Genomic DNA, 25783 nt, shown 5'->3' with positions numbered 1-25783 from the left:
TTTTCAAAGTATTAAATACATTCCAGTTCCTGCATATTTGTTCTTACCTATTATGTCTGATAATGCAAGACGTGGTTTGCATTAACATCCTCCAAACTCACTGTGTACTAACTAGGAAATAATTTGAGTACTCTCATACAAAGAAAGAGGTATTTACAATGCTAAACCATGATCAATTAAAGTGCTCATATACTTGGAGGAAATGAAACAATAACATGTCGAGGGATTATGATACTTTCAGTTCGTAAACTCTAAATCTTTAGAGTTTGCAGTATAATTTACAATAATGATCTACCCAAGCCCTTGAAGAACGGTTAAATACATAACACATCCACTAGCAATAAAACATAATGATAGGGCTCATGTTATGAAAAACTAACATTTGTTTACATAAATTAGCCCCTACTTAGTAATTACACTGTCTGTCTGCAATAAGGTCAAGCAAAATGTAACCCTGGCAGAAGCAATACAGCATGCATTATAGTCTAGACAGAGATATGCCGGAGTATTACAGTTAATTAATCAGTTAATACCTTCCATGTGTTTCATGATATGTGGTGCCACAATTCTAGCATAAAATGTTTGGGCTAATGAAGTCACTTTCCACTTTCTTAAAAGATTAAAATAAATGCTGTCAACTGCTGTTATTCAGGCCATAGAGTACCAAAAAAAGAAAGTATATTTCCAAGGTGCAGATGCTGCCTACTTAACTTCAGGTACCTCAGTTTTATTGATTAATGCACCCCCATCCCCCAAAACAAAACCACCACCACCACCAAAACAAAACCTCAATTTAAAAAAAGATCTCGGGAATCGTGGATTATTTCAGTGCCCAAAGACCCTTTTAGTCCACTTTTTTCCATTCTAACTGAAAGCAAAACCAAAATTACCAGTCCTCTCAAAAGCATTTTATTATCTATTTTTACTTCATTAGGGGATTAAAGAAAAAGTCACCCCCATTTGTATATGCAGAATATTTGCATTGTGCCCTTTCATTACTATCTGTTTTGAAGCACTTTCCAAATATTGTACTTCTGTGCATAGTAAATCAGATATAAAGATGGATGAATGACAGCAGGGGAAAAGGAGGAGGTATTTCACAATGCTACTGTCCTTCAAGAGAAAACGCTGAACTTGTAACCAACTAACTGTAATAAATGAGTACCTGACAAAAACAAATGAGCTGTGAAAGTAAAAAAGCTACAGTAGGATGAATACTTCTGAAGTACTTTGTCACAGAAATCCTCTGTATGTAATGTGCAATACTAGCTAAAAATAGCATCAGGCAAATGTTAGCTAGTTTTGTATAGTACATGCAGATGCAGTTAAAATAGAGAATTATTATTTTTCTTTTTTTAAATAATGTGTTCTTTTTTTCCAAAGGACATTTTCCCGGCAGTAATAAAGAACTTGGAAATACAATATTAAACTAATTTAGGGAAGGCAATAGGAAAAAAACTTTAAAACCCACAAACCTCTAATATGTCTGTTTAATTCATTTTTAAAGAGTGAACTCTTCCACCCTGCCAGCTGTATTAGACAGAATCTTAGGACAAACTTTGCGGGCAGAAGTCAGGAAAATCCTCTCGTCCTGTTCTGTTGTTGCCTTTCTGAGGCAGTGTCTGCAAAGCTGTGTGCGTATTTGTGAGCTATAGCTGGAAATCGGCATCACCTTACACCTTGCCCTAGCTTTGAACCCTCTCACTCCACACGAGTGTTTTTTCATGTCCAGAGAAATACTCAAATTGGCTAAAATTGATGAAGCTGAATTAGTGACAGACCTCACATGCTTTTTACTTCAGTCTTCACAGAAGTCTCAATTTATCGCCACATTAACTGGCCACTTTGTTAATCCTCTCAGAAAGGTGGAAATCCATTTGACTGCAAGTAATGGACTTCACCTTTCTTTCTTAAAGTGTTCTTACTAGATTGTCCTCTCTACTCAAGGAAAAATCTTACAAAGTGCTAAAATTCCTCTATGGAGATGTGTAGTGACAATAAGAACAGAAGCTTGACACTCACGGGGCAAAGTTTCACAAAAGATGCTATCCAGAAATGATCTACTGCTTTTCAGTCTTCAGCTCAGACACTGTGAGCAGACTGTACAATAAGCAGGCTTGTCAGTCTGCAGCCTATTTCATCACACCCCATAAGAGCCTTATTTTTATTTACTTACTTCATCAGGAGGCTTCCTCGGAAAATATTTTCGAAACAGATAAAAGTAAAAAAGTTTCTAAGTGTGGTTACTGGGGACTGCAGGTCTTAGGGCTTCAGTGCTAAGGATATTACTGAAGAGTGTTTCTCATGAGCCCTCAGTAGCTCACCATTTGCAGAAATGTGGAATGCCATCAAAGCTTTCTCGTAGCAGAAGACTTGAGCGCTGGCTCAACTTGAGCTGCTGGCATTAATTACTCTTGTGCTTGAAGTGAGAGAGTTCCCATGCCCAAGATATTCTGAAAGGGAGTGATAAAACACTTACTCTCTGATGCTGGCTGGCTTATCCAGAAGGATGAAGCAAGCTCAGCATACTTCAAACAGATATCTCCACTGAAAATCCTCAGATTGAGCAAAGAGACCAAATGATCTTCTCACTCCTAGGGGAAGTTTCTTCAGATTTGAAATAGTCTATCATAAGATAATGAGGGAAAGCTGCACAAGCGTGCCCTGCCTTTTATTCATTCTGCAGGGCTATGTGTTTTCATGTTTCTTTATCATATTGTCTAGTTATGCAAACAGTTCTAAGAGAAGAAAAGCTAGTCAATATACAAATCAAGTGATTAGCACCAAAACACCTCAACCTTACTGAATATTACGTTAGTAACCATGGTGGAACTGAATGGCCATGTAAACTCTGAATGCTTGTGTTTCTCATTTTCCTTGAGTAAATAAAACATCATCCTCTGTCATCACTCACCATCACCATGAGTGGTGCTACAGAACTGCCACAATCAGTTTTTCTCTCATGCTGAGACAAATAGTATTTGCTGTGGAGCCAGACTACACCTCTTTTTCAAAGTACCAATTCAAAAAGGGCTATCCAGGATTTTGGATAATCAGGAAAGGAACAACAGAGGTTCACTCTGGTTCCCACTGACACCTGTGGCCCTTGTGGTTCTTTCCAATGGACCCAGACAGTTGGGACAGAATTGGCTTCATCTCTTCAGCTTCCCACACAGTGACTGCATGGACATGCTGACATGTTCTAAAATACAGCGTTGCCACACAGGCTTGGGAACTCTTCCCAAAGAGAAAATAGCTGTGCCACTGTGATACTCAGCTCTGCAGCTGGGCAGCAAGAAGGAGGCCCGTTGTAGGCAGCTGGGCTTGGAGTCAGCCCAAATCAAGTCAGCAGGCCACCGAGATTCAGATCATAATTTATTACAGGGTCTGCCAAGCTAGCACTCACTACTGCATGAACAAAAACTGTTCTGAAATTAAAAAAAAAAAAAAAAAAAGGACTCTAAGCCCTTTCACAAAACAAAAATTTTCACTTTTTTTTCATGACATTCACATCCACACACGGCTTAAACCTCTCACCGAAGCAGATGTAAATTAACACCACCTAACCATGCAAATATGAGTGGACATTTAATTTTCACATTAGGCACTATTTAACAGCAGGCATTCAATCTGAAAGGAATTAAACTCACGAAAGTCTGGGAAAACAGTCAGTCATCCAAAACATACTTGAGATATAGAACACCTCCCTAACCCAAGGCTAGGGTACAGCATAAGCCATTCAGCCTAAGAGGCAGCAGTTCATACTTTTGTCACCATTGCTGAGCCTAAGAATATTGTAAATGAAAGCAAAGGTACTGAGGCACATTAATTCTTTTCATATGTACGGATATAATTTACAGCAACAGTAAATTAGTAAATTACAGGAAGAACATGCTCTTGCCATAGCAACAAGTAAATATTTATAACTGTATGACACTCAGTTAAGTAGCTGATTTTTTTTTTTTTTTCCCCTAAAAAACCCAGAAACATTCTTGTTAGAGAGAATAAAAGACCGTAGTTGAAGGATAGGAACTGAATTTCAGCTAGGTCTTAAATTTTCAGACTCTGACATACAGATCAAATACTTATAATTTGTACTCAAACATGAAGTCCCATCGAATATGAATGAGTTTCCTTGTTTGCACAGGGATGACTCAAATAATATTTTGAGGATGGATGTTGACAGATCCTTTTCTAACTATCTCAGTGAAAAATCAATACATTGGGAGTTCCTTCTGCATTTGATGGCAGATTCAGGCAAAGAAGCCCAGCATCTCTTATCAGATAAGATGATGGAGGAAGCAGGTCCCTCACTGAAGCTTCTTACATGTTTTTAAGTACAGAATAGCAAAAAGTATCTGGAATTATGCTATACTATTTTTCAAATCAAAGTAGAATACAAAAGGCATTCCATAAAATCAGTTTAAAAACAAAATTTCTGTTTCAGATTTTGAGCAACTTGAGCCCAGAATGAACTTCCAGAGTGATGTAGAATTTGTAGCATCAATCTGATAGCATGACTTTTACAAGAAATGCTGAAAAAGCATTAAACTTCAGAGTGCTATTTGAATACCACTGCTATAATTAATACAGTGTGACCTTGTATAAACCTTATAAATCTGTTCATGAATATGCAAAGCGGGAGTAACTGCACTGTGAAGAAAAGTGGGGTGCTTAAGTATCTGACACAGCTACACATTTAATTCTGTTGGTTCTTCCCCCTTGAGTATCTTCTGAATAAAAATATCACAGCAGCAATGAGAGGACACTGATTCATTCATAGTAAAGTCTCCCTCTCCCCCTGACTTTTATTTCAGCTACATTTCTCAATGATTGCAGCATTCAGTAAGGAACTGAATATCCTGCAGAAGTTCACCTCCGAAACCTTATGCTTAACTGGGATGCAATCATTGTGACCTCTCAGACTGGTTTCTGACTTTTTTTGTAGACTCCATCTTTTAGCTTCTTAAAAAGGTGAAATATGCCTTCCACAGTAGACTGACAAGAGCCTGTGATTTTTCCCACTGTCATTTGTGGTTGGAAGACCAGGGATACGGCCATGCACATTTACACATGACCTAGTCAAAGTTTTAGGCCTTTCTGAAAACACATTTTGCATAGTTCATGCCCTTGAAAGCAGCCTGCCTGAAAGTTTTCAATTGGGGTGCCTGAAATTAGACATTTAAACTTAGTGTCTAAATTAAAAGACTTAAACTCAGTGTTTACACTTTTCTATCAGAAATAGTGTGGCTAGCAGGACAAGGGAAGCGACCGTCCCGCTGCACTCAGCACTGGTGAGGCTGTACCTCAAATCCTGTGCTCAGTTTTGGGCTCCTCACTACAGGAAAGACACTGAGGTGCTGGAGTGGGTTCAGAAGAGCACAACAAAGCTGGTGAGAGGCCTGGAGCACAAGTCTGATGAGGAGCAGCTGAGGGAACTGCGGCTGTTTAGCCTGGAGAAAAGGAGGCTGAGGGGAGATCTTATCACTCTCTACAACTACCTGAAAGGAGGTTGTGGCAAGGTGAGTGTTGGTCTCTTGTCCCAAGTAAAAAGTGATAGGATGAGACGAAATGGCCTCAAGTTGAACCAGGGGAGGTTTAGATTGGATATGAGGAAAAAATCCTTCATGGAATGGGTTGTCAGGCATTGGAACAGGCTGCCCAGAGAAGTGGTTAAGTCACCATCCCTAGAGGCATTCAAAGATGCGTAGATGTGGTGCGCAGGAACATGGTTGAGTGGTGGACTTGGCAGTGCTATATTTATGGTTGGACTTAATGATCTTAAAGGTCTTTTCAAACCTAAATGATTCTATGATTTTATGATTCTATGATTATCAACAACATCTAAACTACAAATGATATTCAGAGCTCTTGAGTCAGTGATAGACTAGAAATACTCAAAATATCTAAAAGCCAGGCTCTTTATATAGACACCTAGTGATTCATTAAAATGCCTGCCACTAGGTAAACACAACTTAGAGTTTACTCCTGTCTATCTTGTTTTAAAGAACAAGAAACAGCAGTTCAGGCCATTTTCCCTCCTGTGAACTATGTTCCCATACGATACCCTGCGAGGCATTATCAATCTTATTAAAGACAGTTTTTCAAAATTCATCATTTACAAGTAATACAGAACTTCTGAGCTAATATATTTATAAGTAAGCAATATGCCATTCAGCTTTAACTTGGAAAGATGAGACATAGAAGTTGTGATCAAGATACCTTCATTTATATTAAATTGGAAGTTATCTGGTAGTTATTCATACAGTACATTGTCAGGAATCCTCAGTTTCTTCAAAATACTGGAGAGTTTATATTAGCCCCTCAGTTCCTCCATAGCTTGTTGCTGCTTGGACCCAGGAGCATAAATGATATAATTTTAATAAGAATTTAAGTTTCAGTGAAAAGGGACTGAATTTCACAGAACCAGAATTTAAAACTAAGATTTTCCTTAGCTTCTTGACAAGGCCTTTCTCTGCACTTACTTCCAACTCCAGGTCCTAGGTAAATTCCTAAGCTGAGGAGAGCTGTCAGGAGAGTGTGTGTTTGTTTAGCAACTAACACACAATTATAGCCAGTATAATCCTGGAGTTCAGGAACTCTCTAACTTGATTCAACATCTTAGTTGTGCCCAAATGGGGTTTAACACATGGTACGCAACTCTACAGACTATGTAAAATATAACACATTTCTGCACAATACAGTCATAAATGTAGCTAGATAACTGGCATCAAATCTAATCTCATGATCCTTGAATTTTAATTACATCAGCTTTATTATTTTAATAGCTCAAAATGTATTAAAAAGACAGTAACAGTGGTGACTACCCCTTTCTCCAGGATGAGACTGTATTTGAAGAGGCTAAGAGGAGGAAAAATTGTGTGTTTGGATTTGGGTAGTGTCCTCTGTACAAGTGGATAACCCTGCCTCAGTATCCCTCTGGGTAGTTGTCTCTCTCCCATGCCTTTTGCTTGCTGAAACAGCTTGTAGTAAAAGTCCCTCCCTTGAGTAGGTTGCAAGTAGAAATAGCCAATATGAGTTTTGTCCTAACTTAGGATTCTGACAGGCTTCCTAAAGTAGAGTGGGCTTTCTTGTTATCTGATGTGCAAGACTGCAAGGTCAGCCTGAAAAAAGCTCCAGGGCTCTTGAAAAAGCAAGGGAGATACTCAGACGGGTTGGCAAGTCCAACATCTCTATATCCACAACAGCATACACAGTGATGGACCAAATGTGACTCATCTGGTGGTAAGAACAGAATGATAAAATCAGAAGCATAGGTCTTGGTCCTGCTGTCAGAAGCCAGTTCTGTTTATACCCAGTTGAAGATATTCAGAACTTTCACTAGTCAGTAAAGACAGAAACATACCCTAGCTTCAATAGTCAGACCTTTTATATCTGTATGTATATAGACATAAAGAACCATATACACATGCACATACGTATATGTATCAGTTTAGTTTCTTAAGAAACATGTTTCACACATATATAAATGTTTATTCATATATATGCATGTTTCTTTTGAAAATAAACAGATGATGAATAATAGAGTCTGTGCTATTTTGTTTTTATGGCTCTCACATCTTCTTTCGTCAGTGTGCAGCAGAATGTTATATTCAAAACAGCTTACAGAAGTTCCTAAGAATAGGAATCAACAGACTTTGGATGCTTAGAAGAGAACTGGAGAAGAAATAAGACGGCAGGATAAATGCATTAGCTGTAAATGTCTGTGAAACAGTTAATTCATCCACAGAACAGTTGAAAAAATGATGTTCAAGCTGCACAGTTAACACAAATTGTTTTAACAATTTGTTCCTTCCAAAATTTGATATATCCAGAAAATACTACTGGGTCAGTTACATTCAATTAATGTTTTAAAAGCACTTTTCCACTTTGTTTTTCTTGAGAACTTGCTACATACTTTTTCAGTTGAAAAATAATAAATCATAGAATCATAGAAAGGCTTGGGTTGGAAGGGACTTTAAAGATCATCTCATTGCAACCCCTCTGCCATGGGCAATGACACCTCCCACTAGACCAGGTTGCTGAAAGCGCCGTCCAGCCTGGCCTTGAACACTTCCAGGGACGCGGCATCCAAAGCTTCTCTGGGCAGCCTGTTCCAGTGCCTCACCACCCTCATGGTGAAGCATTTCTTCCTTAAATCTAATCTGAATCTACCCTCTTTCAGTTTGAATCCATTACCTCTTGTACTATCACTACATGCCCTTGCAAACAGTCATTCTCCAGTTTTCTTGTAGGCCCCCTTTAGGTACTGGAAGGTTGCTATAAGGTCTTTCCAGAGCCTTTTCTTCTCCAGGCTGAACAACCCCAAATTTCTCAATCTGTCTTTATAGGAGAGATGTTCCAGCCCTCTGATCAACATCATGGCCCTCCCATGGACTTGCTCCAACAGGTCCATGTCCATGTTGGGGGCCCCAGAGCTGAACACAATACTCAAGGTAGGGTGTTAACAGAGCAGAGTAGAAGGGCAGAATCACCTCCCTTGACCTGCTGGTCTTACTTCTTTTGATGCAGCCCAGGATACGGTTGGCTTTCTGGGCTGCAAGTGCTGGGTCATATTGATCCTCTCATCAACCAACACCTGGAAGTTCTTCTCCTCAGGGCTGCTCTCAATCCATTCTCTGGCCAGCCTGTGTTTGTGCTTGGGATTGACCTGACCCATGTGCCAGACCTTGAACTTGGCCTTGTTGAACTTCATGAGGTTCGTATAGGCCCACCTCTAGTGTGTCAAGGTCCCTCTAAATGGTATCCCTTATCTCCAGCATAAAATAATGGTATTTTGTGAAAGGTCCAACAAGTATGAAGGTACGAAAATTTGAAAGGTATGGCGCTTTATAAACAAAACCTACTTATTACTCTCCCTAATAGGGAAGAACATAGGTCTTTGACTTTTCACAATTGCTCCTGTACCTTCAGTGTATAAGGAAAAATTAAATAGAACATGGAAGAAATAAAACCCCATCATTTTATGATTTTGAATCTAAAAGTAGATTAGAATCTTAAAGCAGTAAATTCTAAAAATTCTTTACAGTCTTCAGATGAGATTCTATTAACTGAAATTGATCTTAAATTCATAGAAAAAAACAAGGTTCCAGATTGGACATCAAGACAAAAACTCTTGAATATATTCTTGTTTTGGATTTTTTTCAGATAGTCTTTGGACAGAGACCTAGTTTTGTGATGTGCGATGTGTCTCGTGTTGATTTTTAAACTTCAGAGTACAGATTGTAAGCCCTCCTATAAATGACTGGGATTCCAAATTCAATTTTCACATGACTTTCCCTAATAAGTCTACATGAATCAAAAACTATAAAGATACATTATTTCCCTGATATGAATAAAGCAGCCATAGCTGAAATCCGAAAGGAAAAAAGGAAGTCAAGCTTTCATAGAGCTTAATGAGGTAAGGTACTAGTATCTCACTGGGGAGGCAAGTAAATTGGGTGATTACTCTAACATGTCACACTGAGGGCTGGCAATTTAAGAAAGATGAATATTAAGATTAAATTCATAAGTGATAGGTATAATGCTCTGTATAGAGCTTTGAATTATCTAAACCATTTCAAAGTATCCAAGTTATGTGAAATTAATTAGTACAATATTGTATTAAAGCTATTTTTGTTTTGCAAATCACAAAAGTATGCAAAGTGCAGTTTGTAAATAACCTTTTTCAGAAGAGAAGAAAGTAATACAAAAAAGGTCTTATTTTGCTGCTGTTTTTCCTATGATTTCATACTGATTTCGGATGGATTATTTTGTGACTAGAGTTGCAGCACTTGTCCCACATTACATTATTTTAAATGTATTAAGAACTTGCTTAAGAATAAAAATTACACTTTATAAGCTACTTTTTAATTGAAAAAGCATAAGAAACTCTCATCAAGAAACTGAGAAAAGGGAAGATCTGAAGAATAAGAATGTATATACCATAGTGAAAAAGAACAAACAAAAGACTATTTCCATATAATGGCCACTGCAAACTATTTATTAGCATTGTATATGCACCTCTCAGATATTATTTAAAGTTTTCAACAGTGAATGCATTAGAAAACTAAAGGCACAGGAGACTGAAAAAAAAATAAACCTCCTGGAATATTTGTTAGCATTCAACCTTATATAATACAACCTGACATCTCTAAAATCTGTCAACATTAGAGATTCATAAACATTTGTCAAATATTCTGAAGAGAAACTTTTCCTATAAAACTGAGCACCGTCACTGATAACCCTGATGCAACTGAATTTTAACCAGTGTCCTTTGACAAACCAGCTCAAACAAAGGGAGAAAAAGGAGAGGGCTGAGGACAACCAAACCAGAGCCTTAGAAGAAATTCTCCCATGGAAGATGACAACAGACGTTCCATTTACCAGATAAGCACAGCAATGTCTCAGCCAGCAATGCCATTACATCTTCTTGATTTATATTACCTTCCCATCCAGTAAGATCTTGAAATGGAAATGAGAGACTCGTAACAAGTCACAGGTGAAGAGTGTGAGAGCTGTTCTGTTCATTGGGGGTGGTGGGTATTTGGGGAACACCAGCTAAGGTACTGCCTGAGCAGACCATGCGTTACTCCCATCATCTCCAGTAAAAAATGGGGGTTTCTAATCTTTCTGACATTCACTGTTTCCTCCATCATACAGCTTCATTGTCTTACCAGAATACAACACAAGAATCCAGTCACCATTTCAGAGGTCAACATGCACTTTTCTCACTTGTGAAAACTCAACCTTGACATTTTGTTCAGAGAGAGATTTTCAATAGTGAGTGGGGAAAGGTAAACAAGATAGCTCCTGCTGCTGTGAAGCAAAGCAAGTCCAACCCTCTTCAAATGTTCAGGCTTTGACAAAGAACATCCACACAAAGTGGGATAAAATTATCTACAGAAGATGGGTGAAGGCCAAATAAATTTCTGAAGCAGTTAGAGAGGAGAAAAGATGCATCTGGGAAATAAGGAGAGTTTGATATCAGAAAGATGTTAAAAAGCCATACTATGGTTGAAGGGCCTGGGTTTAGAAGGAAGACCAACCTGCTCAGGAGGGCCATTCAAATTTTTACAGCTACCTGGGAAGGATTCAAGAATTATAATATGCACAGTCTTTTGCAGGCAGATATGAGCTTATTTTGCACGAGCTGACCAGAAGCCATTCTGCTATGACAGCGTACCATCAAGCGCTTGGTAGTAAGCCTTGCTGCAAAGCAGTGTGTATTGGATCAGGCAACGTACCATTCTCATGTGGCCACAAGTCCTCAGGCTGACCCAGAGTGCAGGCTACAGTAAGCTCACATCAGTTTGCAAATGGGCGTGCACATACACTCAAAAACAAGAAAAAAAAAAAAAAAAAAAAAAAGAAAAAAGAAAGATTTCAAGACCAATGTGCAAGGAATCCATCAGCTATGAGGTAGGATGAACTGAGGTTTGCAGGACATCAGTTTCTGAGAAGCAATTGGGAAAAATTATCAGGAAGATAGAGCTTATTGTGTGGGGAGACCAACACTGGATGTGCCTGTTCAGAGAAGGGGCACTGTGAAGCCCCAAATTGATAACAGGCACTTCTTTCAGAGGCAGCTCTTTGAGACAGGATAAATATGGGAAGTGTAAGGAGTATAACACAGTACACGTCTTTATGGAATGACTTCTGTCACAGTAGCTGAGTAACATTTTTTCTAGTAATTTGAATGTAACGGAACAGAATTATACTGCCAAACTCCTTTCAAAATCATTACAACTCAGGTACAAATACCTAACTTCAGTCATATATCCCAACATAGCTGGTATTCACATATACATACCTGCACATAAGTTCAATACAAGTATATTCGCAATATGTTACCACCTTCTATATTTCATTCTCTTCTGATTACATATAAACAATCAATAATTATCATTACTTTTTCCCTTAAACTTTTAGTATATTAATTCTGAAAGGGAGATATTCATTTGATGAAATAACACAAAGACAAATTTGCTTGCTCTGGATACGTAAAAAATACTGCTAATTTAATTAGCCTCCTGATCCATGTTTCATTTTGTTTAGTTTTGTTTCGTTTTGTTTTGTTTTATTTTTGTTTAGTTCTTTGATGGATACATGCATTGGACGCAGCATACAACATAGATTGTATTACTGATACATACTGTTCATCTAATAACTTTACCGTGATGTATGTAAAAATACTAACTTATTGACTTTCATGTCTCTGAGACAGATTACAGAATCTCCGATACACAAGAAGGAAAAAACCAACCAACCAACCAATCCTTAAAAAAACCTGCCTAATACATTCAAATATTTCAACAAAATGATATGGACTGGAATTCAGAAATTGCTATGACTCATTCCTTTTGTAAGGCTCTGTCAGAACTGAAACTCTTCTTACTCATCCTGTTTTCATTCTTACATCTACAGCAATTTTTAGGAACTAACAGATCATGTTGCACATATTTATATAAGTGCACCTTGGTGTTGCACAGACAAGTTTGGCATACAAATATAAACACACACCATACTTGTTAAGGATCTGTTTAAGTATTCTAGTTGCACAATGCTAAATTGGTTGGTATCCTAGAGAAATCCATTGCTCATCTTCACAAAGAAAAAAAAATCTACTTTATGTATTTATCATCTTTCCTGTAATGGCATCTGGAACCCGTAAGGCATGCTACTTTTTGTGAGCATCTTCATTACTTTTTGTGCAGATTAAATTGGGTGTAATAGTGAGAACATATTGACTTCACTTAAGCAACTGGGGAAATGGGACGAATCTACAAGGCAAAAAACATCTGTAATAGACAAGCTTGGATGAGAAGATTGGTCAAAGCTGTTAAGAAAAGAAAGAAGGAAAACCCACAGCAGTGCTGCTTGAGATTGTTTTTTGAATAGCCTGAAGCTTGTTTTTTAATTAATTTCGAACTTTACATTTATAACCTTGAAAGTCATCCTCTTTGCTGACAAGCAAACCAATTATTCACTCTACAGATGCCTAAGAATGAGAAACAGCAATTCAACTAAAAAAAAAAAAGATGATTAAAGCAAAGAAGGCAAAGCAAATGTTTGGCAGTACTCACCTTAGGCACCCAGTGGCATTGCGCAGCACCTGTGATGAATGGAGTTGTATTTTATGATCATCCTGTAGCGGAGAGTTTTCCCATCCAGAGTGAGGGATGATCACTGCATTGGTCAACACTGCGAGGGCATCCTGGATGATTGGCATTTTCAGTGCATCACAGGAGGACAGATTCCAGAGAACTCCTACAAAAAAAGGAAATTACTCAGAATTAATGCTGCTGCAAAAACGATTGAGTAGATTTAGGGGGTTGGTTTGTTTGTTTGTTTTTACAAAAAAAAAAAACACAACAAAACAAACCCCAACATTTGACAGCATTGGTATAATAATTACACTTTTTCTGTCAAGAAAAAAAAAGGCTATGTTGTAAATGGGCCTGAATGATACCTGCAGACTTTTGCAGTGGGAATACAGTTTTGAATAAGCAACAAATATGCAACACTGGAAATTTCTTAGAGCTGAGCCTAAAAACTGAGCAGCTGGTTATGATCTAGGCCTATTTAGCCTGTGAATCACATGTGGGATGAAGGAATATTACATTTATTTTTTAGGGCTTGGATTTCATCTTTCTTCTTTCAAAATGAAATTAATAAAAACAATAGCACAGAACAGGTTCTGATTTATGCTAAGACTATCACTGTTCTTATATATGTATTGAGGGAACAAACCCTCAACTCCTTCTGTGATCTTCAATGTCATGAAAGTACCTGTCTAGGTTAGTTGGCACTACAAGCAAAACCACTTCCTTCACAACTTGATACAGTACAGGGTGTTTCAAAAAGATGGACCCAGTTTCAAAGATGCAGTGATTTCAAACAGAGTCCATCTTTTTGAAACACCTTGTAGTACGGTAGTATACCAGCCTCCAACAAGTCATTTTTTATTTTGTAAATATTCTACTGTTCAAAGTCACAGGATATTGCAATTCTACACAGAAACAATAAGCTTAACGGTACAAATTACAAGGAGATTTACTAGAACTTAAAAATCCCCTTCTGTTAAAATTCATAATGTGCCAATGAAAAGGAAAAGCAATCAAAAGCCGAAGATTTCTGAGCACAGTCACAAGGATCAGGGCCACCAAATATGTGCCACACAGAATCACAGAATGGTTTGGGTTGGAAGGGACATCTGGAGATCATCTAGTCCAACCCAGCTGCTGAAGCAGGTTCACCCAGAGCAGATCACACAGGAATGTGTCCAGGAGGGTTTTGAATGTCTCCAGAGAAGGAGACTCCACAGCCTCTCTGGGCAGCCTGTTCAGTGCTCTGGCACCCTCAAAGTAAAGAAGTTTTTTCTCATATTCAGATGGAACCTTCTGTGCTTCAGTCTGTGCTATTGCCCCTTATCCTATTGCTGGGCACCACTGAAAGGAGTCTGGTCCCATCCTCTTGACACCCATCCTTGAGATACTGATAAACATGGATGAGATCCCCTCTCAGCCTTCTCTTCTCCAGGCTGAACAGACCCAGCTCTCTCAGTCTCTCTTTGTAAGAAAGACACTCCAGGCCCCCAGCCATCTTTGTAGCCCACTGCTGGACTGCCTCCAGTAATTCCTCGTCCTTCTTAAAGTGGGGAGCCCAGAAGTGGACACAGTATTCCAGATACAACCTCACCAGGGCAGAGCAGAGAGGCAGGATAACCTCCCTTGACCTGCTGGTCACACACAGAAAGCAGGCAAAAAATCATTGCAGGCAAAAGAGACCCCGCTTTTCATTCCCTTGTACATATTTGCGTATTCCCTGGAAAAGCACATTTGATTTTTATTTTTGCCCTATGTCCTCCCAGGAGCAGCTGTAAGAGCAAATCTGCCTCTTGCTCACCCTCCCTTTGCCAACATACATCCTCAAATCCAACCCTAGTCCCTCTTACTTTCTTTCCTGTAGTGCCAGTAGCCTGGTCCTACATCTAACCTTGAGGGGCAGAACTGGGGTTTGCCTTTATGGCTATCAAGTCTTGAACTGACCCAGAGGATGATTATCATCATCGTAGACACGAGGTTACAAATATGAGCAACAAACTATGAAAAAGGACAGTAAGTGGTGGTGGGAGGAAACTGCTAAAGACCTTATGAATGTAGAGTCGGACATTTCTAAATGTAAGCAGTAAGGACACCACTTGCTCAAGGTTTTCTTTAGCATTCTGTGTTTTGAAGGAGCCGTGTAATTAACTGGAATCAACTTACATTTTTGGGTTTCCCCTTAAAATCAATTACCTCTATGGAGAGACTGTTTCAGTTATAGAATTGCTGTTTTAATTATTTTACATGGAACTGCATGCAAAGACAGTTATGCAGTTTAATGTAAAAATTCTGCTTAGCATACCAATAAAAAAAAAATCACCTTAAAAAACCTGTACATTGCAAACAGGCAGAAACCATCTGACAAAAAAAATCCCCAAACCAGAAGAAATAAGAATACTGTTCATTTTTTTAAAAATTTTTGTTGCTTTAAAGGGAAAAGAGTCTTTGTTTGAATTCTGCTCTGAATGCCTTTAAGAAAAGTAATTATGTATTTACAGAAATAAAGACCTTCCTAAAGATACTTATACCTCTCTTATGACCTGTTATTGGCAAGCTTTATTGGCACTTCTACTGTTTCTGAAATACCTAGTATTTTGCTAGTTTTAGTCAGTACAGAAAACAATGTGCTTGCCTTTGTTTTTACATTTATCTAGACAGGTGTAAATGATGTGTATGGTACAGAAGTAGAGAACTAGGATGCACATCTTTCCCCCTTCAAGGTCTGATTTAATTCTTACACAGGACAATGTGTTGTTGCTTTGTGAAGAGGTCCTGTTTTGGAAACGAAGCAGAAAAGAGTGCTTTGAGGGCACAAGACAGTACTTCATGCTTCAAGAACTAGTCATAAACAGGAAAAGCAGAAAAAAATACAGAAGAAGCAAACATAAGAGCCCTGTCTAGCAAAATGCTTAAAAATGTGTATGTACACACTATTTTCTATTCACTCTAGGTTCTTGCTAATTAAAAGTAAACTCACACAAACATCATGGTAAGCTGATATTCAGCAATAGCCAAGATGCCCAGAAATACTCTTTAAGCCCTTTTTTCTCTATTTTATACCCGCTTGACACTACACATAAGCTTTTGCTCTGTAAATTGCCATAGTAACAGGTGAGATCCAAATACAAATTAAAAACTACATATTCACTCAAGAGCCAAAAAGGGGGGTTTGGTTTCAGTAACTGGAAGTTAAACCGCAGTAAGAGGATGAAGGGATCACTAGGCTAAATTAGCTGTTCTACCTTCTCCTAAAATAATTGTAAAAAAAGGCAGAATCAAGCAAAACAGCGTTGCCCAGTAAGCCTGACACCATCTTCAAACTTTTTGCACTTCACACACAATTTTAAGGAGTTAGGTAATCGTATTCCACCCTAGAACAATGCCTTTTATCTAATTTTAAGTCTTTGAATACTATGAACTACATTACTGAAAGAAAACCAAAACCAACCAACCAAACATAAAAATACCCAAAACAACAAACAAAATAATTTTATTCTGACAAGTTATAGTTTATTCTGACAAGTAGTGGAGTCTGCTGCTTGCTCAGGTAGGCATTTTAAGTGCCTCCTTATACCCTTCTTTAATTAAGGATTTGCAATTATGAAAGGGCACTGGCAATTCACTTCCCATTACTTTTCTTGAGGATGACCTGGAGCTAGATTTATGTGAGGCCTAAGAAGGTAATCCACTCCTTTAACTTTGCAAGGGAGAGGGATAAAAAGAATTACAATCTTTCACCTGAGGCACCTTCCACCATGGAGCTACATCTTCTCCATATGACTCTGAACATATTTTTCAAGCATGTATGTGTTACACTGCCTTTAAGACTACAGTAAGGAGCTGGTCACTGAGGTCATTTCCCACTTAACTGTGAAATCCCTGACTGAATCAGGTTTCCGAGCACAAGAAGAAAGTCTTGAACAGCTTCAGAGGTGCCTCGACTACCCCTTAAATCATTTGTGTGTCATTAGCTGCCCATGGGAAGGGAAGGGATCAAACCTGGTACACCAGTGATACGTTCCAAATAGTGGGACCCATCCTGCTGTTTATGGATCAGAAGGGCTGTTAATCCAAAACCACAAGTCCAACTTAACAGTTTACCATCTGTAGACTGACGGAGAAATAAGGAACTAATCAGATCACTGCTGAAAAGTCTTACTCAATCTCTTGCATTCGTAGTATCTTACTCCCTCCTTGCTTTTAAGGTTGTGAGGAATCTGGAGTAGGTGTTTTGTCTCCCAATATGCAGATCACTTCATGTTGTGTTGGATGCTTTGTAGAAAAACAGCTACACCAGACTGATCACAGTATCACAGTATGTTTGGGATTGGAAGGGACCTCAAAAGATCATCTAGTCCAATCCCCCTGCTGGAGCAGGAACGCCTAGGTGAGGTCGCACAGGAACATGTCCAGGCGGGTTTTGAATGTCTCCAGCGAAGGAGACTCCACAACCTGCCTGGGCAGCCTGTTCCAGTGCTCTGTCACCCTTACTGAGAAGAAGTTTTTTCTCAAATTTAAGCGGAACCTCTTGTGTTCCAGCTTGATCCCATTACCCCTTGTCCTATCACTGTTTGCCACCCAGAAGAGCCTGGCTCCATCCTCATGGCACTCACCCTTTATATATTTATAAACATTAATGAGGTCCCCCCTTAGTCTCCTCTTCTCCAAACTAAAGAGACCCAGCTCCCTCAGCCTTTCTTCATAAGGGAGGTGCTCCACTCCCTTAATCATCTTTGTTGCCCTATGCTGGACTCTCTCCAGCAGTTCCCTGTCCTTCTTGAACTGAGGGGCCCAGAACTGGACACAATATTCCAGATGGGGTCTCACCAGGGCAGAGTAGAGGGGAAGGAGGATCTCTCTCGATCTACTAGCCACCCTCCTTCTAATATACCCCAGGATGCCATTGGCCTTCCTGGCCACAAGGGCACAGTGCTGGCTCATGGTCATCCTGTTGTCCACCAGGACCCCCAGGTCCCTTTCCCCTACACTGCTCTCTAATATGTAATTTCCCAACCTATACTGGAACCTGGGGTTGTTCCTGCCCAGATGCAGCACTCTACACTTTCCCTTGTTAAATTTCATTAGGTTATTCCCCGCCCAACTCTCCAGCCTGTCCAGGTCCCGCTGGATGGCAGCACAGCCTTCTGGCGTGTCAGCCACCCCTCCCAGCTTAGTGTCATCAGCAAACTTGCTGATAGTACACTCTATTCCCTCATCTAAATCACTAATGAATATATTGAATAATATTGGCCCCAGTACTGACCCCTGAGGCACTCCACTAGATACTGGCCTCGAACTAGACTCCGCACCATTGACTACCACTCTCTGGCTTCTCTCCTTAAGCCAGTTTGCAACCCACCTCACTACTCTATTTTCTACACCACACCTCCTCAACTTAGCAGTGAGGATGCTGTGGGAGACTGTGTCAAAGGCTTTACTGAAGTCAAGGTAGACCACATCCACAGCTCTGCCATCATCCATCCACCTTGTTACATTCTCATAAAAGGCTATGAGGTTGGTCAAGCATGACTTACCCTTGGTAAAGCCATGCTGACTGCCCCTAATAACCCTCTTATCCTTGATATGCCTTGAGATGGCACCAAGGATAAGCCGTTCCAATACTTTCTCAGGGACAGAGGTGAGGCTGACCGGTCTATAATTACCCGGGTCCTCCTTCTTGCCCTTTTTGAAGACTGGAGTGACATTTGCTTTCCTCCAATCCTCGGGCACCTCCCCCGTTTCCCAAGACTTGGCAAAGATGATGGAGAGCGGTCCAGCAATGACCTCAGCCAGCTCCCTCAGCACCCGCGGATGCATCCCATCCGGACTCACGGATTTATGGATGTCCAGACTATTTAATTGCTCCCTAACCCAGTCCTCATCGACTAAAGCAAACTCCTCCATTGACCTGGCTTCATCCGGGGTCTCAGGGGTACAGGGCTCCCCAGGACAGCCTCCAGCAGAGTAGACAGAGACAAAGAAGGCATTCAGTAATTCTGCCTTCTCTGTATCTTCTGCCACCAGGGCACTCACCCCGTTTATCAGTGGGTCTACATTGCCTCTGGTGTTAGTTTTATCTGCTATGTATTTGAAAAAGTTCTTTTTGCTGTCCTTGACCCCTCTCACCAGCTGTAATTCTAAGGAGGCCTTGGCTATCCTAGCTGCCTTCCTACATCCTCTAACAGCAGCCTTATATTCCTCCCAAGTGGCCAGCCCATGGTTCCATGACCTGTAAACTCTCCTCTTCTGCTTGAGCATACCCAACAGATCCCTATTCAACCACGCAGGCCTCCTGGCTCCCTTCCTTGACTTCCTTCGTGTGGGGATGCTCTGATCCTGAGCGTGGAAGAAGCAATCTCTGAATGCAATCCAGCTATCTTGGGCCCCTTTTCCTTCAAGCAGTCTTGCCTATGGGATTTCCCCCAGCAATTGCTTGAAAAGGCCAAAGTTAGCCCTGCTAAAGTCCAGGGTTGCAATTCTACTTGCTATTCTTTTCCTGCCACACAAGATGCTGAACTCCACCATCTCGTGGTCACTGCAACCCAGGCAGCCCTCAACCTTTACTGCTTCGACCAGACCCTCCTTGTTAGTGAGGATAAGATCCAGCAGTGCACCTCTCCTAGTCGGCTCCTCCACCATCTGCATGAGGAAGTTATCATCAATGCACTGGAGGAACCTCCTGGACTGTGGCTGGCTGGCTGAATGGTCCTTCCAGCAAACATCAGGAAAGTTAAAATCACCCACAACAACCAGGGCCTGTGACTGTGAGGCCACTCTCAGCTGCCCATAGAAGGCCTCATCAACTTCCTCAGCCTGATCTGGTGGCCTGTAATAGACGCCCACAAAAGTGTCACCCCTGCCAGCCTGCCCCTTGATCCTGACCCATACACTCTCAACTCGCTCCTCATCCACTCCTGGGCAGAATTTAGTACATTGTAGTTGCTCTCTCACATAGAGAGCAACTCCACCACAACCCTGGCTGGCCTGTCTTTCCTGAAAAGGGCATAGCCGTCCATGACCACATTCCAGTCATGTGAACTGTCCCACCATGTTTCTGCAATTGCCACCAGATCATAATCTCCCGACCGAACATAGGATTCTAACTCCTCCTGCTTATTCCCCATGCTGCGCGCATTGGTGTACAGGCACTTCAGGGAGCGAGCAGAGCACACCAATTTCTCCCTAGGGGCATAGGAGGCCACCTGGTCCTCATCAGTTTTAGAATGCTGCCGCACTGGGACAAGCCCAGCTACAACCCCATCCCCCTTCGAGCCTAGTTTAAAGCTCTCCAAATGAGCCCAGCTAATTCCTGCCCCAGCATCCTTTTGCCCCTGCGAGGTAAACCTTTCCCACGTGACCCTGTCTGGACTGGTGACTTATAAAACCAACCATTATCAAAAAATCCAAAGCCCTGCCTGTAGCACCAGTCTTGGTGCTACATGTCTATTTGCACATTTTTCACCCTTACGTAAAACAAACTGAAGAGCAAGCAGAAAGTTTGAATTTAAAACTAAGGAGAAACTAGCACTGAAAGCTTTCAGCTGGTTCCAAATGGAAGGTGGATTTTGGGTTAGAGTACCAATTACCAGTCTTGCAGATATCAGATGGACTCATTAGAGGAGTCTATGGGAACACTTTCTATGGAGATCTTGCTTTACCAAGTTACAACTTCTGGGGCAGCTTACATCTGCTATGTAAATAATCTCTTCTAAGAAGACCTTTCACAGATAAAGACAATTAAATTTAAAAGTTGGTTATAAATTTTGGAAAATATTATAATCAACTTTTTCAAAGACCTAATTGTACAGATACAGTTCGTAAGGAAAACTACACACAGATCTTTTAGTTAAGGTAATTTAAGTTTGTTGCCACTGGAAGAGGGATCTGAGAGAACAGAGAACCAGGAAAAGTTTAATTCTTTCTCTTAGCCAAAATTCAGAAGATTGAAGACAAGACCAACCCTTTTAAAAGCACAGTCCAGGTTGATGTGATGTTACTCCTGTTTAGCAGACAGAATTTATCCACCATGCTTTCATCTTAGAAACAGCACTCCATTTTACATAAATTAATTTAAGCTATTGCAATAGATACCACATCACTTACCCTAAAGAAGCAAAGTAAAATATTTTAAAAATTTGAAGACAATTTAATGGAGCAGTCTGAGCCAAAAAAATATAATCTCTGAAACAAGCTGGAGCTCAAACTCATCCTGATTAAGCTCTTCAGTGCACTTTTTATCTAGTGTTTTACTTGGAACTGATACTCGCGTATGTATATCCATAGCCAAATATAGCTAAAGACTTGATGAACCCCATGCTATCCTTATTCCATTCAAAGTTAAGAAAACAGAGATCATACACTTCCACACAAAAAGTATCACTGTAGCAGGAGAACATGTGCAAAATTAGCAAAGTCTAAACAACTAATCAGTGCATGGTTTAATGCTACCTCAAATTACGACTTTTACGTATATAAACAAGCCCCTTAAAATGGAAATCAAGAAATGGGAAAAGTCAGCTTTTTGCAAAAGCATTGCCCCTGCCACACTGCCACTACATTTTTTTTTTTTTTTAATTGTGCTGCCAAATACATTGTAGGGTAAAAGGAACATAAGCAAACAAATATTATTGGGAGAAACAAGACTTGGATTCTTCTCAGTTTGGTAGGTTTAAGTCAGCCTTAAATTTATACTAAGGTTTTGCCTATTTAATATTACTTTAAAAATAAAAATCTAAAAGTCTTCCAACTCATCTAGGTTTTTCTTTTCCATCTTAATTTAACAGTTTGGTCATGGACTGATGCAGAGTGCCATATGATAAAGCTGGGACACCCTGCATCCCAGGAAGAGCGAACAAAGTGTTAGCAGCCTCTTTTGTTTATAGGCTGAAAGCACATGGGTACTACAGGGAGTTTCCTTCATGAACAAGACAATTAAGATTGAAATCTGAGAGCTAAACACCGTGCACAGAAGCTGAGCACAAGGGATCATTTCCTGGCATCCTTAGGAATAGCATCTTCTAACCCAAGCTCTCAAGTGCTAGAAAAATCATTTGCTGGCTCTTCTGGCAGCTTTGACACACGGAGCCCCCTGTAATGGCAATGCTGCTCTGCAGAGCTGGATCTGCTCCCTGGCAGTGGGGACAGCTGGCAGCTGATGACATACTTCATCACTTCTGCTGACTTCAGGATGGGGACAAAGATTAAATCATTTATCCAGCTAAAAAATGTATAATCCATCAGCTTAAATGCAACTTGTGTTTAAGAAGCAGAGGAGTCACCCAACAAATTTAGGAAAACTAAAGTGATATGCTTAAAAGACGCTGAATACCCACCACAGCAACATTTCTTAACACTAAGTGCAAGAAGACTTCAGAGCAAACTCAGCCATCAAGGTGAGGAACTGGTCTCGGTAACAGACTTTCCGTAGGAAACAAAAAGTGGCTGATTTGAATTCTGGCACCGGAACAATTCACAGCTCGTAAGAAAGCTGCTGAAAAGCACACCATGAAAATAAGTTCAAAATTGGCATAACAGAGGAGGAAGTTCCACCAATCTTCTTGATAAAAATTTGTATCTGGTTACTGAATGAATACGTATGCTTACCTCCCTGTAATTCACTTATTTATATGCACAGAAGTGGTTTTCTATCTGCCTACAAGATGACCCATGAAAAGTGCAAATTGAGCAAGACTGGGTTTCAGTGAATGTCATAAGCCAGAAGCAGTTTATGGAGCAGCAAGCAAAGCTGCAGCCAAACAGGGTTTTTTTTTATTCCCTTTCCCACTCATAGCCTTACAAAACAAAAACTTCATCCAAGAATAAAGTGGTTTTTTTTTTTTAAATCACAAATGAACACAGCTTAATCTTGGCCCAATATAAGAACATGACTACATATAACATAAGTAATATAAGCATTTCCTCTGAAAAGCTAACTCTTTTTTTCTATGTTACTGCTCTTTTCATTCCAAAACTACATCTAGGATACTAAAACAAAAAGGAGGGACTGATTTTAATATTGCTTGCAAACATATTCTGTCCAAATGCTATTGCATTAACTGGAAAAGTCTGTATTATTCTCACAGAACTGAATTTTGACCTAACATTGCTGCTTTCTTTTTGCTGCACACTTTTAAATAACATCTAACTATGGAAGGAAAGAACTGTCAGACATGTATGTTAGTCAGTTATTAGCTTCAATGTTAGATAGCAGAGGAATTACTAGAAGAGTTGACTTAAATTACTGTGGAAACACCAGTGGTTCCTGCTTGTTTTCCTAACTGATGAAATTGAACTGGTCCTATAAAACACAGAAGCCAAACCAAAAGCAGTTAATTCAGAGTGAGAGAAACACAGGAGAAAAAAAATACATTGACTGTTTTCAAACAAAATTTCATCCTAACATATGACTAATAGCAATATCATTCTAAATTAAATACTTCATCAGAAAACAAGGAAACCAGATAAGCATGCATATGTGAATGGCCTCTGAACCTAAAAACAAACAAACAAAACAAAACAAAAATTGGTGGCCACAGTGAAAAAAGTAATTTCATCTCAAAATGAAAATATTTCAGCATATCCTCAAACTTCCATTTTGTAAACAAAAAAATGAAATATTCAGATCTATTTCTAAGCAAAAAGCATTTTAATGATAAAATTTAATTATTCTGTTTTGCAAAGGATGAACATTTCAAACTGCAGAGTGGTTTTAAACCTGCAAGAGTTTCAATACTCCAACATTCAGGAAGGCGCATCAAAACTGTATGCTTAGCTGAATTTTTCCAGAGGATTACTACTTGCCGAAAAAGTTCAATGCAGCTGTTATATCAAGCCATATGTTACAACAGATTTCCTCTATTTTCCTCCTAAGCTTAGATTTGACCAAAACAAAATAATAAAAACAAAACAAAAACAAAAAAACAACCCATTTATTTAGTATATTAAAAAGCAAATTACGAAATCGCTTTCATCACCATATAACTCAAAATAACTTGAATGAACTTTCCAAAGAAGATGTGCATCTCACTGATTGTGCTCAGGAAAAATAGTGGTTTCTCTTTTAGACTTGGAAGTTGATGTGGTTTATACATGGGAGTGATCCCAGTGCCAGAGAGAAAAGGAGAGCAGAAAGGCACCACCTTGGGTTTTGGGCTGGGGCTGAGTGTGGTAAATTCACAAGTGGTTGTGCATTTGCTTGAGAAGGAGACAGGCTGTGATGAGAAAACTGATGAACCCATCCCTGGGCAGACCCCCAAGAGAGAGGAGAGAGGGACCCCCCTGCCAGGGGCCTCACGCTGCTCTCAGCCCAGACCTTGGCACCTCGGCTTCCCTTGGCACTTCTGGCTCCCCCCTGTTCACATCCAGGTAAACACACACTGCCAACCTGAGGAAAGTTTTCTATCACTGTTTTATCAGTATGTTCCATTTTACCTGTAACAATACCTTGAATGTAACACCTTACACAATAAATCAGTGCCTCAGCCTGTTGCTAAGAGAGCAGGGCAGAAGATTTTAGAAAGCATCTATTTTAAAATCTCTCATTATTTAAGTGGGAGCAGCAGGGGGTGAAGTAGTTAATCTGACAATTCACAAAAAAGTTGAGAATAACTCTTCATGAGTACAATAAATCCTATCAGTGGATTTTCCCATTTTCAGAGACAAAATACTGACAACATATTGAGAAAGGGGCAAAGATTGCTTCATAATTAGACAGTAAATTGTAATAGATTTTGTATAAAATGATTCAGTTGAACTGTCAATATTGTTTGCATAAGTGTTATCTGATAAGACAGCACTATTTCTGAAGCAAAATTACACAATTTATTAAATTACTTTTAGATTTGCCATTATACATGAGCTACAAATAGGATGTGTTTTGAATGGCTCTAGAATTTCTTGAAGATGCCACAGCCTGTAAGTTGGAAACCAGTTTCCCAGTAACTTATGAGTGTAAGTTGTACAGTTGTTTACTTTGCTGGTTTGAAAGGAAAATGGCTGTGAAGATAGGGTGTGTCAGTAACTGAATGCACAGTGGGTTCACAAGAAGACTTTATAAAATCTCAATTAATCCCTGCTCTGAATTTGTTCGGAAATTACTTCCACAATTCTAGAAATGATGACAACATTTTCTGTAGATGATGCTAAAATTTAAACTTTGCCAGACTGTAGAATCGTACTATAAATTACAAAAGTGTTCCTCTTCCCATGGCTGTGCCTTGTTATGGCACATCCACCAACTGTGGAATGTTAGTTCATTAGTCTGGAGAAGTACAAATAGATATTTAAAATATTTTCTAAAAAGTATGATGATGCAGTAGCGATTTTTGAAGGTTCTCTGTAGAACCTGAAAGTAATTGATTACCAGGGTGAAAAAGCAGAGTAGCCCTGTAGCCCACTAACCAGGCCATTGCCCTTGTTAGGAAGAGGCCAGAGGGTTTGTACCACCTTGGTGTGACCTCCGAAGTTCAGCTGCTTTAAGTTGAGTTGGGGCACTTGGAACTTCAGCTTGATAAACTCTAACAACCTCTTCTGCAGACCAAGTGGTTTAATCTGTTTTGATTTTCCTTAGCTTTGCATAATGGTGTGGCATAAACATAAGCTTAACTTCATTGAGGTAGCAGTAACAAATAGTTTTTCTGCATTCAGTGATTCCTTGGTTTCCTTTTTTTTCCCCATAA

At 39.6% G+C, this 25783-nt stretch overlaps 1 protein-coding gene across 16 annotated transcripts in view; it reads right to left on the bottom strand.

Annotated features, from left to right (window-relative positions):
* CTNND2 (catenin delta 2) overlaps window positions 1-25783 on the bottom strand; it is a 660748-nt gene that overhangs the window by 125593 nt on the left and 509372 nt on the right. For all 16 annotated transcript variants that reach the window (XM_065052649.1, XM_065052643.1, XM_065052652.1 and 13 more), the window contains one exon: window positions 13086-13269. In XM_065052649.1, coding sequence (XP_064908721.1) covers window positions 13086-13269 — 184 coding nt within the window. The remainder of the gene's footprint in view (window positions 1-13085; window positions 13270-25783) is intronic.

This window comes from Columba livia, chromosome 2, assembly GCF_036013475.1.
Source record: "Columba livia isolate bColLiv1 breed racing homer chromosome 2, bColLiv1.pat.W.v2, whole genome shotgun sequence".
In the NCBI taxonomy this organism is placed as follows: Eukaryota; Metazoa; Chordata; class Aves; order Columbiformes; family Columbidae; genus Columba; species Columba livia.
The sequence above is the reverse complement of the archived record's forward strand: the minus strand, read 5'-3'. Positions and strand labels throughout refer to the sequence as shown.